The 13,635-nt window shown below is 51.3% G+C and overlaps 1 protein-coding gene and 1 long non-coding RNA gene across 10 annotated transcripts in view; one reads left to right on the forward strand and one right to left on the reverse strand.

Moving 5' to 3' along the window:
- SPOCD1 (SPOC domain containing 1) overlaps nt 1-8,195 on the reverse strand; it is a 31,976-nt gene extending 23,781 nt beyond the window's left edge. For 2 of the 9 annotated variants that reach the window (XM_039914300.1, XM_007670485.4), the window contains exons 1-2: nt 7,976-8,195; nt 5,976-7,720 (exon numbers count right to left, since the gene is read on the reverse strand). In XM_039914300.1, coding sequence (XP_039770234.1) covers nt 5,976-7,673 — 1,698 coding nt within the window. In that variant the 5' untranslated portion in view covers nt 7,674-7,720; nt 7,976-8,195. Of the gene's footprint in view, nt 1-5,707; nt 5,729-5,975; nt 7,721-7,975 lie in introns of all 9 variants that reach the window. The other 7 variants (XM_029080891.2, XM_039914299.1, XM_029080894.2 and 4 more) reach the window with 7 other exon arrangements.
- LOC114817318 overlaps nt 1-11,768 on the forward strand; it is a 79,609-nt gene extending 67,841 nt beyond the window's left edge. The window contains exons 3-4 of the long non-coding RNA XR_003765178.2: nt 4,917-5,052; nt 11,540-11,768. This is a non-coding gene — a long non-coding RNA (uncharacterized LOC114817318). The remainder of the gene's footprint in view (nt 1-4,916; nt 5,053-11,539) is intronic.
- Nucleotides 11,769-13,635: the final 1,867 nt, after the last annotated feature.

Here is a 13,635-nt window from a genome sequence, read left to right on the forward strand (position 1 = left end):
GGCTCCTATGGGGAACAGTAACCCCTAGGCTTGTTGGTACCTTGGGCTTTCCATGTCCTAATGATACTTGATCCCGTAGTCCCGCTGTTTTCACTCTCATACAATTGGACAGCTGGATGAGGCTTTGAGGAGACATCCATATTTATTCCCCTAACTCTAGGCACTGGAACCACCCCATCGCTGTCCCGATTTCAGGAAAAACCCAGCGTCTCTTGGTGGATGCTCAATTCCCTTTTATCCTCCAACCTCTCTGAATTTCCTGTGCCTTCACACAAGCATGTGACTGCCAAGACCCTGTCACCCTATTTTTGAAGGTTGTTCTTTTCCTTGAGTGGCTCAAACTTTTTTGAAACTCGCTTAGGCATTTGAAAAGATGATTTCCTTCCCTCTGGAGCGGGCATCGCCTCCCCCCTACTCCCAACCCCAATCTGGCTCTCTGGTGGAGTCTGAGCTATGTGGGATGAGAAAATGGCTCTTTGCATCCAGATATACCAAACAAAACCCCTCACCTCACGCTGCAGTTTTCTTTTAAGGTGTTCTCTGAAAATGGGGTCACACTTCTTGTTATGGCCAAAATACAGCGTGGCAAACTAACTGCCTCCTGAATCTTTAATCTCCGACAGGCTACTCCCACAACATGAGATCAGTGCTATCTAGACACTAATATTTCACCTGCACAACAAGGACATAAAATCAAAGTGCTCTCATCTCCTGGGTTTAAACTGAAGAGGTCACTGGAGGGCCAGAGGATATTTTGAACTGTTCCAGGAATTGCTGTAACCAGAAATCTAGATTTATCTTTCAGGTGCTATGGCTTGTTTTCTCCTGCACTGTCTGCATGAACCACTCAATTTTCCATCATTCCTCTATGAAAGTAAACAGCTCCCCTCCATAGCCGACTATGAGGATCTATTCAGTTGCTAAGAGGACCTCTCGCGATAGATCTGTTCTGAAGACATATCTGAACCCTGTTCATTCCCCACTGAAAAACACATCGGCCCCAAACGAGGAAGAGAACTACTAAAACCAACAGTCGGGTTCCTCTTTTCCCCCTTCTGATACTGCTTGGAGAAGGTCCTCAAAATGGGAGGACTCTAAGCAAGAGTTTCTGAAAAACTCCCCTCCTCGGGGTTCTCACTGTTAGGGGGCAGCCCATTTGGAGCTAATGACCAACCTCCCTGAAGACAGTTTTCATTCCTGGCCACAACCTCAAAACATTGTGAGGGTTCAAACCTCCAATCCCCCACAAATGCAGGCAGTGCTTAGCAGCTGAGCAGGCAGGAAGACCAGCCCCACCTGTATACCCCCTTCTCTTTTCACTGGCAAGGGAAACTTCTCATGGAGGAGAAGGGGGATGGGATTCTTCTCAAGAGTGGGATTTGGGGTGGCGGGGAGGGTATCTTTCACCATTCACATGGGGAGATGCCAAGAGGGCGGTAGGGAGACTCGAGAAAGAACAACCTGGGGATTATTTGGAGAAGAGGACAATAAAAAAAAAAGTCCTTGTAGGGCACGAATGCTAGGCCACTTAGGGATGAATGTTGAAGAGAGGGCTTGAGACACTGGGTCAGAGCTTCAAAGGAGAGCCCGAAACTTTGTTTGAAGGCACTGCAGCATAAAGAGTCCGTCTCCGGCAGGGGGGCAAGCACACACCCGCCAAGCTAGAAAACAGCAACTGACCTCCTGGGAAGCCTTCCCACACAGCCACCTCCACGGGCAGCGAGGGCCTTGAAAAGAAGCGCGAAGAATACGGCCAGTGCCAGGATGTTCCTCTCTCCCCCGGATGGATGGATTGTATCTGGCTCAGGACCTTGAGCGTGTTTGAAAGAGCTACAATACTCAGAAGAGTGGAGGCTCGCCAAGGGAAAGTGATGGGTCTGGGGGACTCCAGTTGACCCCCAAACAACAGGGAGGGGAGCATGGGGGAAGGCGGGCAAGCTGCAACGGGGCTGCCCTTGGGCTTTCGGGAAGGTGGGTCTGAGCCGATGAACTCGAGTGCCTCCCCAGCCCGCTTAGGGGAGCAGGGACACCTGCTGCCGCTTGACTATCTCAACCAAGGCGGCCGAGGCCGGGGAGTGGTTAGTTCGCTCTTTTTTAATCCGAGTCTGCGTGATCGGGGACCTGTGTCGTGCCCTGTCCTAGTCCAGAACAAGCCCCAGCCTGGCTGAGAGCAGTGAGCACGCCCCGTTGTCGTTTATGTCAGCTTTCCCTTGCCAGCCCCCTACTTAATCCTGCCATGCATATGAAATGAGGCTGTTTCCTAGTCCAGCTTTCATCTCTCTCTCCAGGCCCTGGCAGTTCCCGCTGGTTGCCATGGGAATGAATTGTTTTGGGGAAGCCATCCTTGCTATCAGCTTTTCTGTTTCCTCAAGGACAGGACTGGGATGAAGCTGCTGCCCAAAGGCCACAGAGGGGCTCCAGCCCTATCCTGGGCCAGGTTAGAGCTGAGGGCCCAGGCACATAGTCAGTCAGGGGTGACCCCTGCTAGAGTTTGGGGAGGGGGCAGAGCTTCCTCTAAGAAGCTCCCCGGCTTGAGGTCAGGAAATGGGAACACCACAGGGCAGGAAGGGTTTTGGGGTGGTGGCGGTTGTTTTTTTAAACACTGTTCTAGGTAAAGCATCACGAGGATAAAGGCATCACAGAGGAAAGACAAAATTTTCAGCAGATTAGCCCATCTTCTCCCAGGAAATTAACTCCCTCCCGCTCTGTCCGGTGCTCCCAAGTCCCTAGGGGACGGCAGCGTGACCTAGGGATAGAGCCTGGGCCTGAGAGTCTGAAGACCTAGGTTTTAGTTCTGGCTCCGTCACTTACCTGCTGTGTGACCCTGGGCAAGTCACTTCACTTTTCTGTGCCTCAGTTACCTCATCTGTAAAAATGGGCATAAAAATACCTGTTCTCTTTCCCTCTCAGATAGTGAGCCCCATGTGGGACGGGGATTGGGTCCAAGGCACTTATTGCGTATCAATCCCAGAGCTCTGTAGAGTGCTTTGCATATATTAAGTGCTTAAAGTCCACAATTAGATTTACAAACCAGACCCCTTCTGGAAAACAATCTTTAAACTCCCAATGGGGAGAGACTGCATCTACCACCTTTGCTGTACTTTCCCCCAAAAATACTGTTGGTAGGTCAGAGGAAAGCTGAAGGAAAACTACCCAGCCACTGATCTAGACTGTACCCCTACCCAAGTTTTCACTGTGAGTGAGCAAGGCTGAAAGACTGAAGTGCCCTGGGAGGGGGCAGTTTTTCCAGAGCCCACAGGCCAGCTGGAAACCCACCGCTGTGAGGCTATTCAGTCAGTCCTGGTCAACTGTATTTATTAGGTGCTTACTGAGTGCAAAGCACTGTAGTAAGTGCTTAAGAGAATACAATACAGACACATTCCCTGCCCACAATGAGCAAAGAGTCTAGAGGACAAGCTTACAGTCCATCTTGTCAGAGAACTGGGATGAGTGAGGCTAGGTTTCCAGCTACTCAAGCCTTGGGGACCACCTCCCCCATGGAGCCGGCCCCCACACACCTACCCCAAACCCATTGCACTGTCCCTGACCTGGGAGCCATCTTATTCTCCTGCTAGCCCTCCATTTCAGTCACTCCCTCAGCCCTCATTTCCTTTTCTCCCACTCCCTTCTGCATCACCCTGATTTACTCCCTTCATTCACCCACCCAGCACTTACAGACATATCTGTAATTTATTTATTTATATTAATGTTCGTCTTCTCCTCTAGATTGGAAGCTCCTGGTGGGCAGGGAATGTGTCTGTTATATCGTTTATTGTACTCCCAAGAATTTTGTAGAGTGTTCTGCACACAGTTAGCACTCGATAAAATACGATTGACTGATGCATTCCCCTGCCAAGGAGTCTCTCAGGCCTCCTGGGACAGTTTCTGCTTTTATTTGGAAGGGATGGAGGGCGTGACTCCAGCACGCATGCTTCACTCCTCTAATGCGAACCTTCTCACCGTTCTTCCACTTTGCCTGTCTCGCCACCGACCCCTCATCCATGTCCTGCCTCTGGCCTGGAACACCCTCCCTCCTCAAATCCAACAGTTTCTCTCCCCTTCAAAGACTTATTGAAAGCACATCTCCTCCAAGAGGCCTTCCTTGACTAGGCCCTCCTTTCCTCTTCACCCACTCCCTTCTGCATCACCCTGAGTTGCTCCCTTTATTCATCCGCCCTCCCAGCCCTACAGCACTTACGTATATAGCTATAATTTATTTATATTAATGTCTGTCTCCCCTTCTAGACTGTAAGCTCGTTTAGGGCAGGGAATGTGTCTGATTAACTGCTGTATTCTCCCAAGTGCTGAGTACAGTGCTCTGCACACAGAAAGCAGTCAATAAATACGACTGAATGAATGAGACAAAGCATCTGCCCCTGGCGGGTGCAGCAGTCTGTAGAGGCAGCCTTAGCCCCAAACTGCCCCAGGGCCACGACAGATTAGGTTCCTGGTCCCACATGTTTCTTACCCTTCTGGAGGCTTCGCCCATCACCGTCACCTACCTCCCGCGGCCAGTAGGCTTTTAGGCCTGTGGACTGAAACAAAACCGACCGCAGACCGGGACAGTAGACTAGCTAAGTGCGGTGGGGAAACAGCCACCAGCTGGCGAACAGCTTTGGGCCAAATGCTAATTCCTAACTTTAACACGCCAGGCTTCGTGGCTCTGTCTGGGTCACTGATTCTTCCCCGGGAAAAGTCAAGAACGCTCGAGTTGGACTCCTCTGGATGCTCCCAGGTGCACCACAAGGGATCAAGACTTACATGCTACCGTTTAGCGGGGCTGGGAGTGAGGCTGTGGAGTTCTCAGCTGCCCGAAACAAGACTCGAGGAGAACATGCAGTTCGCCAAACTGTTCTGGCAGGCCAACTGGCTGATTCTCAGCATGAGAAGCTCATTAAAAAATCTTCAAATTACAGTTGGGAGGAAAAACAGGCGGGATGGAAACCGGGCCGCTCCAATCCAGCAGATGGGCCACTGTCAACTCGCAACGGTGTAGAGAATCACCAGGAGGCTGCGCTCTGAACGTGACCAGGCCAAACATCAGACCTTTAGGTGAGTCACTACTGAGATGCAGCGTGGCCTAGTTGAAAGGGCACAGAACTGGGAGTCAGGAGTCTTGAGTCCCAATCCAAGCTCTTCTGCTTGTCTGCTGTTGGCCTTGGGTAAGTCACTTAACTTCTCTGGACCTCATCTGTAATATGGATTAGTATGGGAGCCCCGTAGACTGAGCCTCATGTGGGGACAGGGACTCTAATTTGATTTATTTTTTTAAATGGTATTTGTGCAGCACTTATTATGGGCCAAGCATTGTTCTAAGTGCTGGGTTAGGTTCAAGTTAATTAGGTTGCTTACAATTTAAATAGGAGGGAGGACAGGTATCCCCATTTTACGCTGAGGCAACTGAGGCACAGAAAAGTGACTTGTCCAAGGTCACACAGAGAGCAACTGGCAGACCCAGGTCCCTCTGACTCCCTGGTCCATGTTCTCTCCACTAGGCCATGCTGCTTCTCCGATTACACTGAACCTACCTTTTCGCACTTAAAAACCACAATTATTAGTCATTATTGCTGCTGGTCACCTGAGAATCAGATAGAGGGAAATTGGAGGCTATTCACTTGGGAATCTGGCCACCTTAAGAGTGGGAGGAGGGTGGTGACAGGGAATTGTCCTTTCCAATTTTGCAGACTTCTGGGGAAAGAGATCTCACCCGGTTCTCTAAATCTCGTATCTAGAAAAAAAAAAGTGGATATATATATATATATATATATATTTTTTTTTTTTAACTGGCTCCTAGTTTAGCCTGAAACCCCTCCGGTTGCCACGGACAGAAGCTTAACAAAAGGAACTTAAAAGTTTCCAATTAGATCCCGCTGGAAGCAGCCAAAGCATCAGGAAAGCCTCCACGGCTATTTTGGGGGCCTCCCATTTTCTAACACCCGTGATTACTACCCACTAAACCCGTATTGCAAACCTACTCCTTTACTGCTGGTTCCTCCGGCTGCATCAGGAGTTTCTTTGGCATTTTCTTTCCAGCTGTTAGCTTGTCTCTCTCGGACCTGTCTGCGAGGAGGACACGCCCTCTTCGTTTGCTTTTTGCCAAGTTTAGGTTTGGGTTCGTTGGACTCAGGGTCTGGGAAGGAGCTGCCGGCTGCCCGTCCCCGCATCGGGGTTTTGGTTTGAGCAGAAGGCCTGGCCGCAGTAAGATCTGGAGCTGGTGGCCCAAGGGATTGCCCTGTTTTTGGTAGATCCTTGATCCCCTTCGACCATTCTTTTCTCTCTTGTCCTTCACTCCCACTTGCCTCCAAACCGTCTGCACCCTCCACCGACTCCATGTAGTCTAGGTCCCCCGCGATATCTAACAGAGAACGTGAGTTTCCATGATATTCCTCAAAGTTGGTACCAGGAGACATCACGGTGCTTAGCTTTCTATCTTTATAGACCAACTGCCTAACTAAAATTTTTTTTGGCGCTTCGGGACTCAGGTTTTGGAGGCTGGAGTAATGCAAATCTTTCAAAGGAGTCCAAAGATGGTCTTTCAGGGGATCCTGAGGCACTCCTGATTTTTCCAGCTCCAAAGAACTCTTACAGAAATCTTGATTAAGGAAAGAGGTGCAAACCTTATCTGCGTCGCTTATGGACTGATGCCTCTCTTCCTCGGCATCCTTTTCAGAGAAGAGATAGTTATCCAGAAAAGGTCCTGGGGAGAAAAGGTTATCGACATCACAGTCTAGATCTCCGAAGGATTGGTTCAGGTCGTTGGCACTTTCGGTTTCTTCTCTGGTACCGGAACCTTCCTCCTCCTTCTTAGAACGCTCTTCTGACCTCTTCTTGCTGGCCTTGGTCTTCATGGAGGCCAGGGCCTTCCCACTTTTCTCCTCCCCATCCTCAGCTCTGATACTGGCTAGCTGTTGTCTCTCAGGCCGTTCTGTCTCCTTGCGTCCCTCAGGCAAATTGGAAGCGGAGGCCAAAGGCTCGTCCTCGACGATGGCAAACCTGGAGAAAACACCCTGCTCACACAGATCGGAGAGACTATCGGGAAAATCCATCCTATCCTCAAAGCCTCGCATATTGGCGGGCGGGTCTCCCTGAGCGGCGTCCGTCTGACTCGGCCCTCTTGAGATCTCCTCATTTTGGGAGCCTTCGACTGCCGGGGGGCCTTCTGTTTGGGATGACTCCTCTACCGTCTCTGAGGAGTCTTTTTCACTCTTGGCTTTCAGTTTTTTGGAGCAAGTTTCAAATAAGGCATCGTGGAGGACAAAGTGAAGCTTCTCCAAAAACTCGGTCTTCTTCTCCGTGCCCACAGCTGCCGGCTCGGCATTCTGGCCCTTCCTCTTGTCCTGCGGCCTCACGACCGTGAGGCAGGTCTCCATTTCAATGGTCTCCGTTCTCTTCCCGTCACTTGCTCCCCTCAAATCTTCGGCCATCCGTCCGGCTGCGCTCAGCTCCCCGGGGAAAGCCGTCCCCGGGAGGCTCGACTTCCCGGCTTCGGCGGCTCGCTCACCGAGCGATTCCCTCCCGCCTTCCCGGCCTCGGCTCCTTCCCGAAGCCGCTCTTCCCTTCGCACCCACCGCCCCGTCGGAGGCGGAGGGGCGCCCGGTCGGGCCTTCCTCCCGGCCGGGATCGGCGGAAGGGCCTCGGCCCTTCTTCGGGGCCCCGGCTTGGCCGCTTGACATCGCGAAGGCGGGGTCGGCCTCTCGGCGAGTCGAAGGAGAAATCGAAGCTGTGAGGAGGGACGAAGGGAGACGTTAAGCGGGGATGCGCTCGGTGGCGGGCGGGGGGGGGGTGGGGGGGAACCTCCCCGGGGCCGCCCCCGTCTTCTCTGCGTTGGCCTCTCCTCCCGAGGAGATCTTGAGGCGGGCCTTGGGAGTTTTCCAAGGCCGCTGCCTAGGGAACTGCCGATCTCTCCTCAGGAGCGGGGGGCCCCCCTCGGGGATCACCCCACCCCACCCCCACCCCCGCGGCTCTACGTCCTCACCTCAGGGGTCCGCTCCCGTCCGGCTCACCCCCCGGGGGTCTCCGCTCCCCAAAGTCCGGGCCCTCGGCGCCCCCAGGCCCCAATATTAGCCCAGGACCAACCCTCTGCCTCGGTCGTCGCCGCCTCTACCCCCGCCGCACTCTCAACGGCCGCCCTGGCCCCGCCCCAACGGATTTACTGGGCATCGTCTCCACCACGTGACCGGGCGGCTTCGGCGGGCTAGCGCGGCGAGGGGGGTGAGGGGCACGTGGATCGGAGATGCGCGCGCCACTCCCCCAACCCGCGCGAGACGCGGAGCCCCCGCTCGGCACGTGACCGGGTGGGGCCCCCCGGGTGGGGGAGGGGGAGCGATCCTCTACCTCCACCTGGCGGCGCGCGGGCGATGGGGGAGGGGAGGGAGGGGAGGGAGGCGAGCGATGGCGAAGGCCGTTAGGGGCGGCGACGCTTCCTAGGGGAGGGGGCCGCCCCCGCTCAAGCCCGTGGCGTCTTGGGGGAGCAGGGGGCAATCAAGGGGGGCCGGGGGAGAACGAGGGCTGTGGAGAGCCGGAAGGGGGAAGGCTGACTCTGGGGGGGGGGGCGGGGGGCAGAGGGAGAAAAATGGAGGACGAGGGGCTGAGGAGACGGGAAGAAGTGGGCGAGGCGGGGCACAGGTGGATGCGTCGGGGGCGGGGGGGGGGGGATTCTGAGGAAAAATTGGAGGAGCAGGAAGGAGTGAGGCAAGGGGGGTCCGCTTGTGAGGGACGAGATCCGCCCCACATAAAAGAATACGTCGTTGCGAGTTCGTGACACCGCCCCTGAGCGCCAAAGACTATGTCCCCGTTGGCTGAAGACATTGCCCCTGGCTTCAATTTAAAGGCTTGGCGTTGAAGCCTGGGGGGGCTTCTTTGGTCCCCCCCAGTTTCACTGGCCAGTTGAATCAACAGTTGGCGCTGCCTCCGGAAATCCCGGCCTTCTGCTCCCCTCCACCACCACTTTCTCCTTGAACCTCAGCGGAGGGAATCTTGTCCTTAACGTTCTGTGGAAAAAAAACAGAAAAAAAAAGTCGATGGGCATTGCCAGGCAGGGAGCAACTCCCACCCCTCACCCTGGGGACCCTTTCATGGGGGCCACAATTAACCTGCTGAGCAGGAAGCTGGAGGGAAGGACCAGAGATTAAGTTGTCCGGTGTAAAATAAGAATAGTGATGAGGGGATATCCTGAAGAGAAGAGAGCAAGGCCAAACCATTTAGTTGAGAAGGAGTTGTAGTGTTAGAAGACTGCTTGAATGCCGTGCTTCTGTACTGTACTAAATGCTTGGAAAAGTCCAAGAAACATTTCCTGTCCACAAAGAACTAATGCTCTAATGGGGAAAGCATATGTAGAAATATTCACGACCAGTGGGATTGGAGTAGAAGCACGTTCATTCAAATATTCATCATCTAGAACAAGGCTGTATACCACAGCACTCAAATAACACTGATTTTCAGTCCATGTTTCCTCTCTCCTCAAGAACCTGCAGTGATTCCCCAACCACCTCCGCACCAAACTGAAACTCCAATGGCTTTAAGCACTCAATCATCTTTCCCCCTCCTACCATACTCTGATTTCCTACTACTACCCAGCCCACACACTTCGCTCCTCTAATGCCAAACTCACTCTATCTTGGCCTCATCTGTCTTACTGCCGACCTCTCGTCCACAGTCTGCCTCTGGCCTGGAACTCCCTCCCCCTTCATATCCAACATACAATCTCTCCCCACATTCAAACTTTTATTAAGAGCACATCTCCAAGAGGCCTCCCCCGACTAAGCCCTCATTTCCTCCTCCCATACCCTTCTTTGCCCTTGCACTTGAATTTGCTCGGATTATTCACCTTACCCTCAGCCCCACAGCACTTACGTACATATAATTTATTAATTTATATTAGTATCTGTCTCTCCCTCAAACTGTAAACTCATCGTGGGCAGGGAATGTATCTACAAACTCTGTTATATTGTAGTCTCCCAAGCGCATAGAACAGTGCTCTGCAGACCGTAAGCACTCAGTAAATGTGATTGACACACACACACACACACCCCTACAGGATGGATATAAATAGCGGGTGCAGAGATGGAGAAAAGAAGTAAAGACACTGGCAGAGCATTGAAAGAAAATTAAATATGTAATTTGCCACACAGGGTGAGCAAAGAATAGGAGCTCATTGTGGGCGGGGAATGTGTCTATCATCTCTGTTGTATTGTATTCTCCCAAGCACTTAGAACAATGCTCTGCACACAATAAGTGCTCAGTAAATGCGATTGATTGAGAGGGGAAATGTATTTAGGTGCCCAAAAAGAAGTCCAAGGGACCCTCCTATACACCTGGTCACCTGACTCAACCACATTTCAACCAGCTACCCCATCTCCCCACCTTTAGATAGCCACTGCCCTTCCCAGAAGAGGCAGAAGCATTGTGGCCTAGTGGGTAGAGCATGGGGCTGGGAGTCAGAAAGACCTGAGTTCTAATCCTGATTCTGCCACTTCTGTGCTCTGTGACCCTAGACAGATCACTTAACTTCTCTGTGCCTCCATTACCTCATCTAAAATGGGGATTAAGACTGTAAGCCTCACGTGGGACATGGACTGTGTCCAATCTGATTAGCTTGTATCTACCCCAGGGCTTAGTCAGTATATGGCACATAGTAAGTGCTTAATAAATATAAAAATAATACGATTTTAAAAACAGGCAGAGCTTTCCTAGGGGCTCAGGGGTAAATTATACAGTTCTCAAGGGGCCATCAGACCCTCTGGGTGGGCATCACCTGTGTACTGGGGCTGTACCCCTTAAACTCTTTGATACTCCTCCCCCAGCTCCACAGCACTAAGTTCATAGCCTTATAATCTGCTGCTTCCCCTGTCCATAATTTAATATCTGCCTCCCCCTGAGGGCAAGGATCATGTCTACCAACTCCATTTTGTACTGTACTCTCCCAAGCACTAAATTCACTACTCAGTGGACAGTATGTGCTCAATAAATTCCATCGATTGATTGCTTATTCAGAGTGAAGCTGATGCCACCAAAGGTGACTTCCTGAGTCAATGCTCCAGGATTTGGGTAGAGCATGGTGTCAGATGGATGAAGGGTAATTCTAGGTTATCAATATATGCAGTGGGAAGGCTAACTTTAAAAGATGAAGTCACAAAATAGGAGTTCCTTTTTGGGAGAGAAACTCATGTGATGATAGGAGTTTAGGAAATCCCCTCCCCTTTCTTCCCGCTCCTGTTTCCTGGCTCTAGCTATCCAGTCACGGGGGCTAGCTTTGCCCTCTCCTCTCTAGGTCGAACTCTGTTTATGTTATCATCTGCTAAGTAGATTATGCCAGAGGAGTTCACAAAGCACATGGCTCGCCTTCTTAAAAGGCATCAGGTTCTAAAAATAAGACCAAGGGCCCAGGGGAGGGAAAGTTCTCTATAAACCAGCAAATGAAAGCTGGACTCTCAAGCTGAGGAAATTGATGGACTCGGTTCTTTCTCCAACATAAAATCGTATTTGTTATCATCCTCTTGGGGCATTTTAACAGATTAACACAAATCTCAACCTATTCTAGATCTTCTTTCCCACCAATTTCTCTGGGAGAAAAGAACACCTATCGACAAAGAGAACTTGACAACTTCTTCTACAGGGCCTCAGCCCAGACTGAAGTCCGACCCAGTTCCTCTGAGTATCAAACGCGGGAGAGTGAGACAGGATGAGGAAGACACTGAAGCCCAAAATGCCCCCGCAGAAATCTGCCGCCCACCTCCTCACCGTCCCTCGGTCTCGCCTATCCCGCCGTCGACCCCTGGGTCACGTCCTCCCGCGGTCCCGGAACGCCCTCCCTCCTCACCTCCGCCAAACTGATTCTCTTTCCCTCTTCAAAACCTTACTTAAAAATCACCTCCTCCAAGAGGCCTTCCCAGACTGAGCTCCTCTTCCCCCTCTACTCCCTCTGCCATCCCCCCTTTACCTCTCCGCAGCTAAAGCCTCATTTTCCCCTTTTCCCTCTGCTCCTCCACCTCTCCCTTCCCATCCCCACAGCACTGTACTCATCCGCTCAACTGTATATATTTTCGTTACCCTATTTATTTTGTTAATGAATTGTACATCGCCTCGATTCTATTTAGTTGCCATTGTTTTTACGAGATGTTCTTCCCCTTGACGCTGTTTAGTGCCATTGTTCTTGTCTGTCCGTCTCCCCCGATTAGACTGTAAGCCCGTCAAACGGCAGGGACTGTCTCTATCTGTTGCCGACTTGTTCATCCCAAGCGCTTAGTACAGTGCTCTGCACATAGTAAGCGCTCAATAAATACTATTGAATGAATGAAATCGCCTATGAAGGAACAAGCAAGCCAAACACACAGAATGGATAGGAGAAGTAAAGGAGGGCAACGGCATGAGAGATGTTCAAGTACTTAGTACAATGCTCTGCACACAGTAAGCGCTCAATAAATACGATTGATTGAATGAATGAACGTTTTGAGGGTGAGTAGGACTTCCCACACTTTTGACTATGATACTGAGGCCCTAAGAAACCACCTGGGCCACAAAACAGGAACCTAGCTCTCTTGTGTTGCCAAGAGCTATTGGTTGGGCTACCTTCCTGCAATAATTTTGAAAGAAACCACCCACACACATCCCACCACCACCCCTTCCACCACACACATCTCTGAGGCCGGGGGTCTCTCCAAACCATTTACCCCCTTCCTGCCTCTATGGGCTTAAACAAGCAAAGTGGAGGAGCGTGAGGGAACGGAGACAGAAATTCATTTGAGCAGTTTGCAGAGTATTGATCCGCTGGCAGCAGCAGGCACATGGAAGACAGAAGAAAACACATTAAACAAAAAGAACTTCTTGTTTAGGTATCGCTAACAGGCATTGCGCTGACAGCAGATAAACCACTCTCCCTAATAAATCGACCTTCCCTTTCAATGACTCAATCCCACCCCGGGTAAGCAGATTTTTGCCTCCTTGAACAAGATGTTGATTGTAATTAAAGAAGAACCTAAAATGTACCCTTGCCTCTGGACCCATCCACCCCAGGGTTGTCCTCCCCAACCTTAGCTCTGATGATGATGTCGAAAGGTAAGAGATTTGAGTCTCAGGAGCTGTAAAGTCAACCTTCCTAGCTATTAACGATCAGGGCCTGCCTACTCCAGCGCCCTACGCCTAGGCAACAAGGGAGTAGGAGGGAAATGGAGCACTCATTTCCCTATTCTGTTCCTCTGGGATTTCCCTTTCTCGCCACCCTCTCCACAAAGCCCAGCGTGTTAAACCCTTAGCCTCAAAGAGGCACTTGTCTGAACCTTTCCCCCTCTAGGCGGTAAGCTCCTTATGGGCAGGGAATGTGTCTACCAACTCTGTGTATTTGACGCTCCAGAGCACTTATTCACACCGTAAGTGCCCAATTGTTTTAAAACTGCACAGCCGTTCACTCCCAAGAAAAGCTGCTGATATAGGAATTGTAGCGCATTCACGCCCGGCCAAACAATCACCCAATCTTTTTCCCTCTGCAGTCAGCTTTGTGCTCAAAGTTTGAGGCTGAAAAAAATTGATCCAATTTCTCTGTCGGGTGCACTGGATGACTGGTTTACTTCACTGAGACCTTGCGGAGATAAGAGAAATGTTAGAGGAGCATTGGAAGGAATGTAGAAAAAGAAGAGAAGG

This window comes from Ornithorhynchus anatinus, chromosome 16, assembly GCF_004115215.2.
Source record: "Ornithorhynchus anatinus isolate Pmale09 chromosome 16, mOrnAna1.pri.v4, whole genome shotgun sequence".
Classification (NCBI taxonomy): Eukaryota; Metazoa; Chordata; class Mammalia; order Monotremata; family Ornithorhynchidae; genus Ornithorhynchus; species Ornithorhynchus anatinus.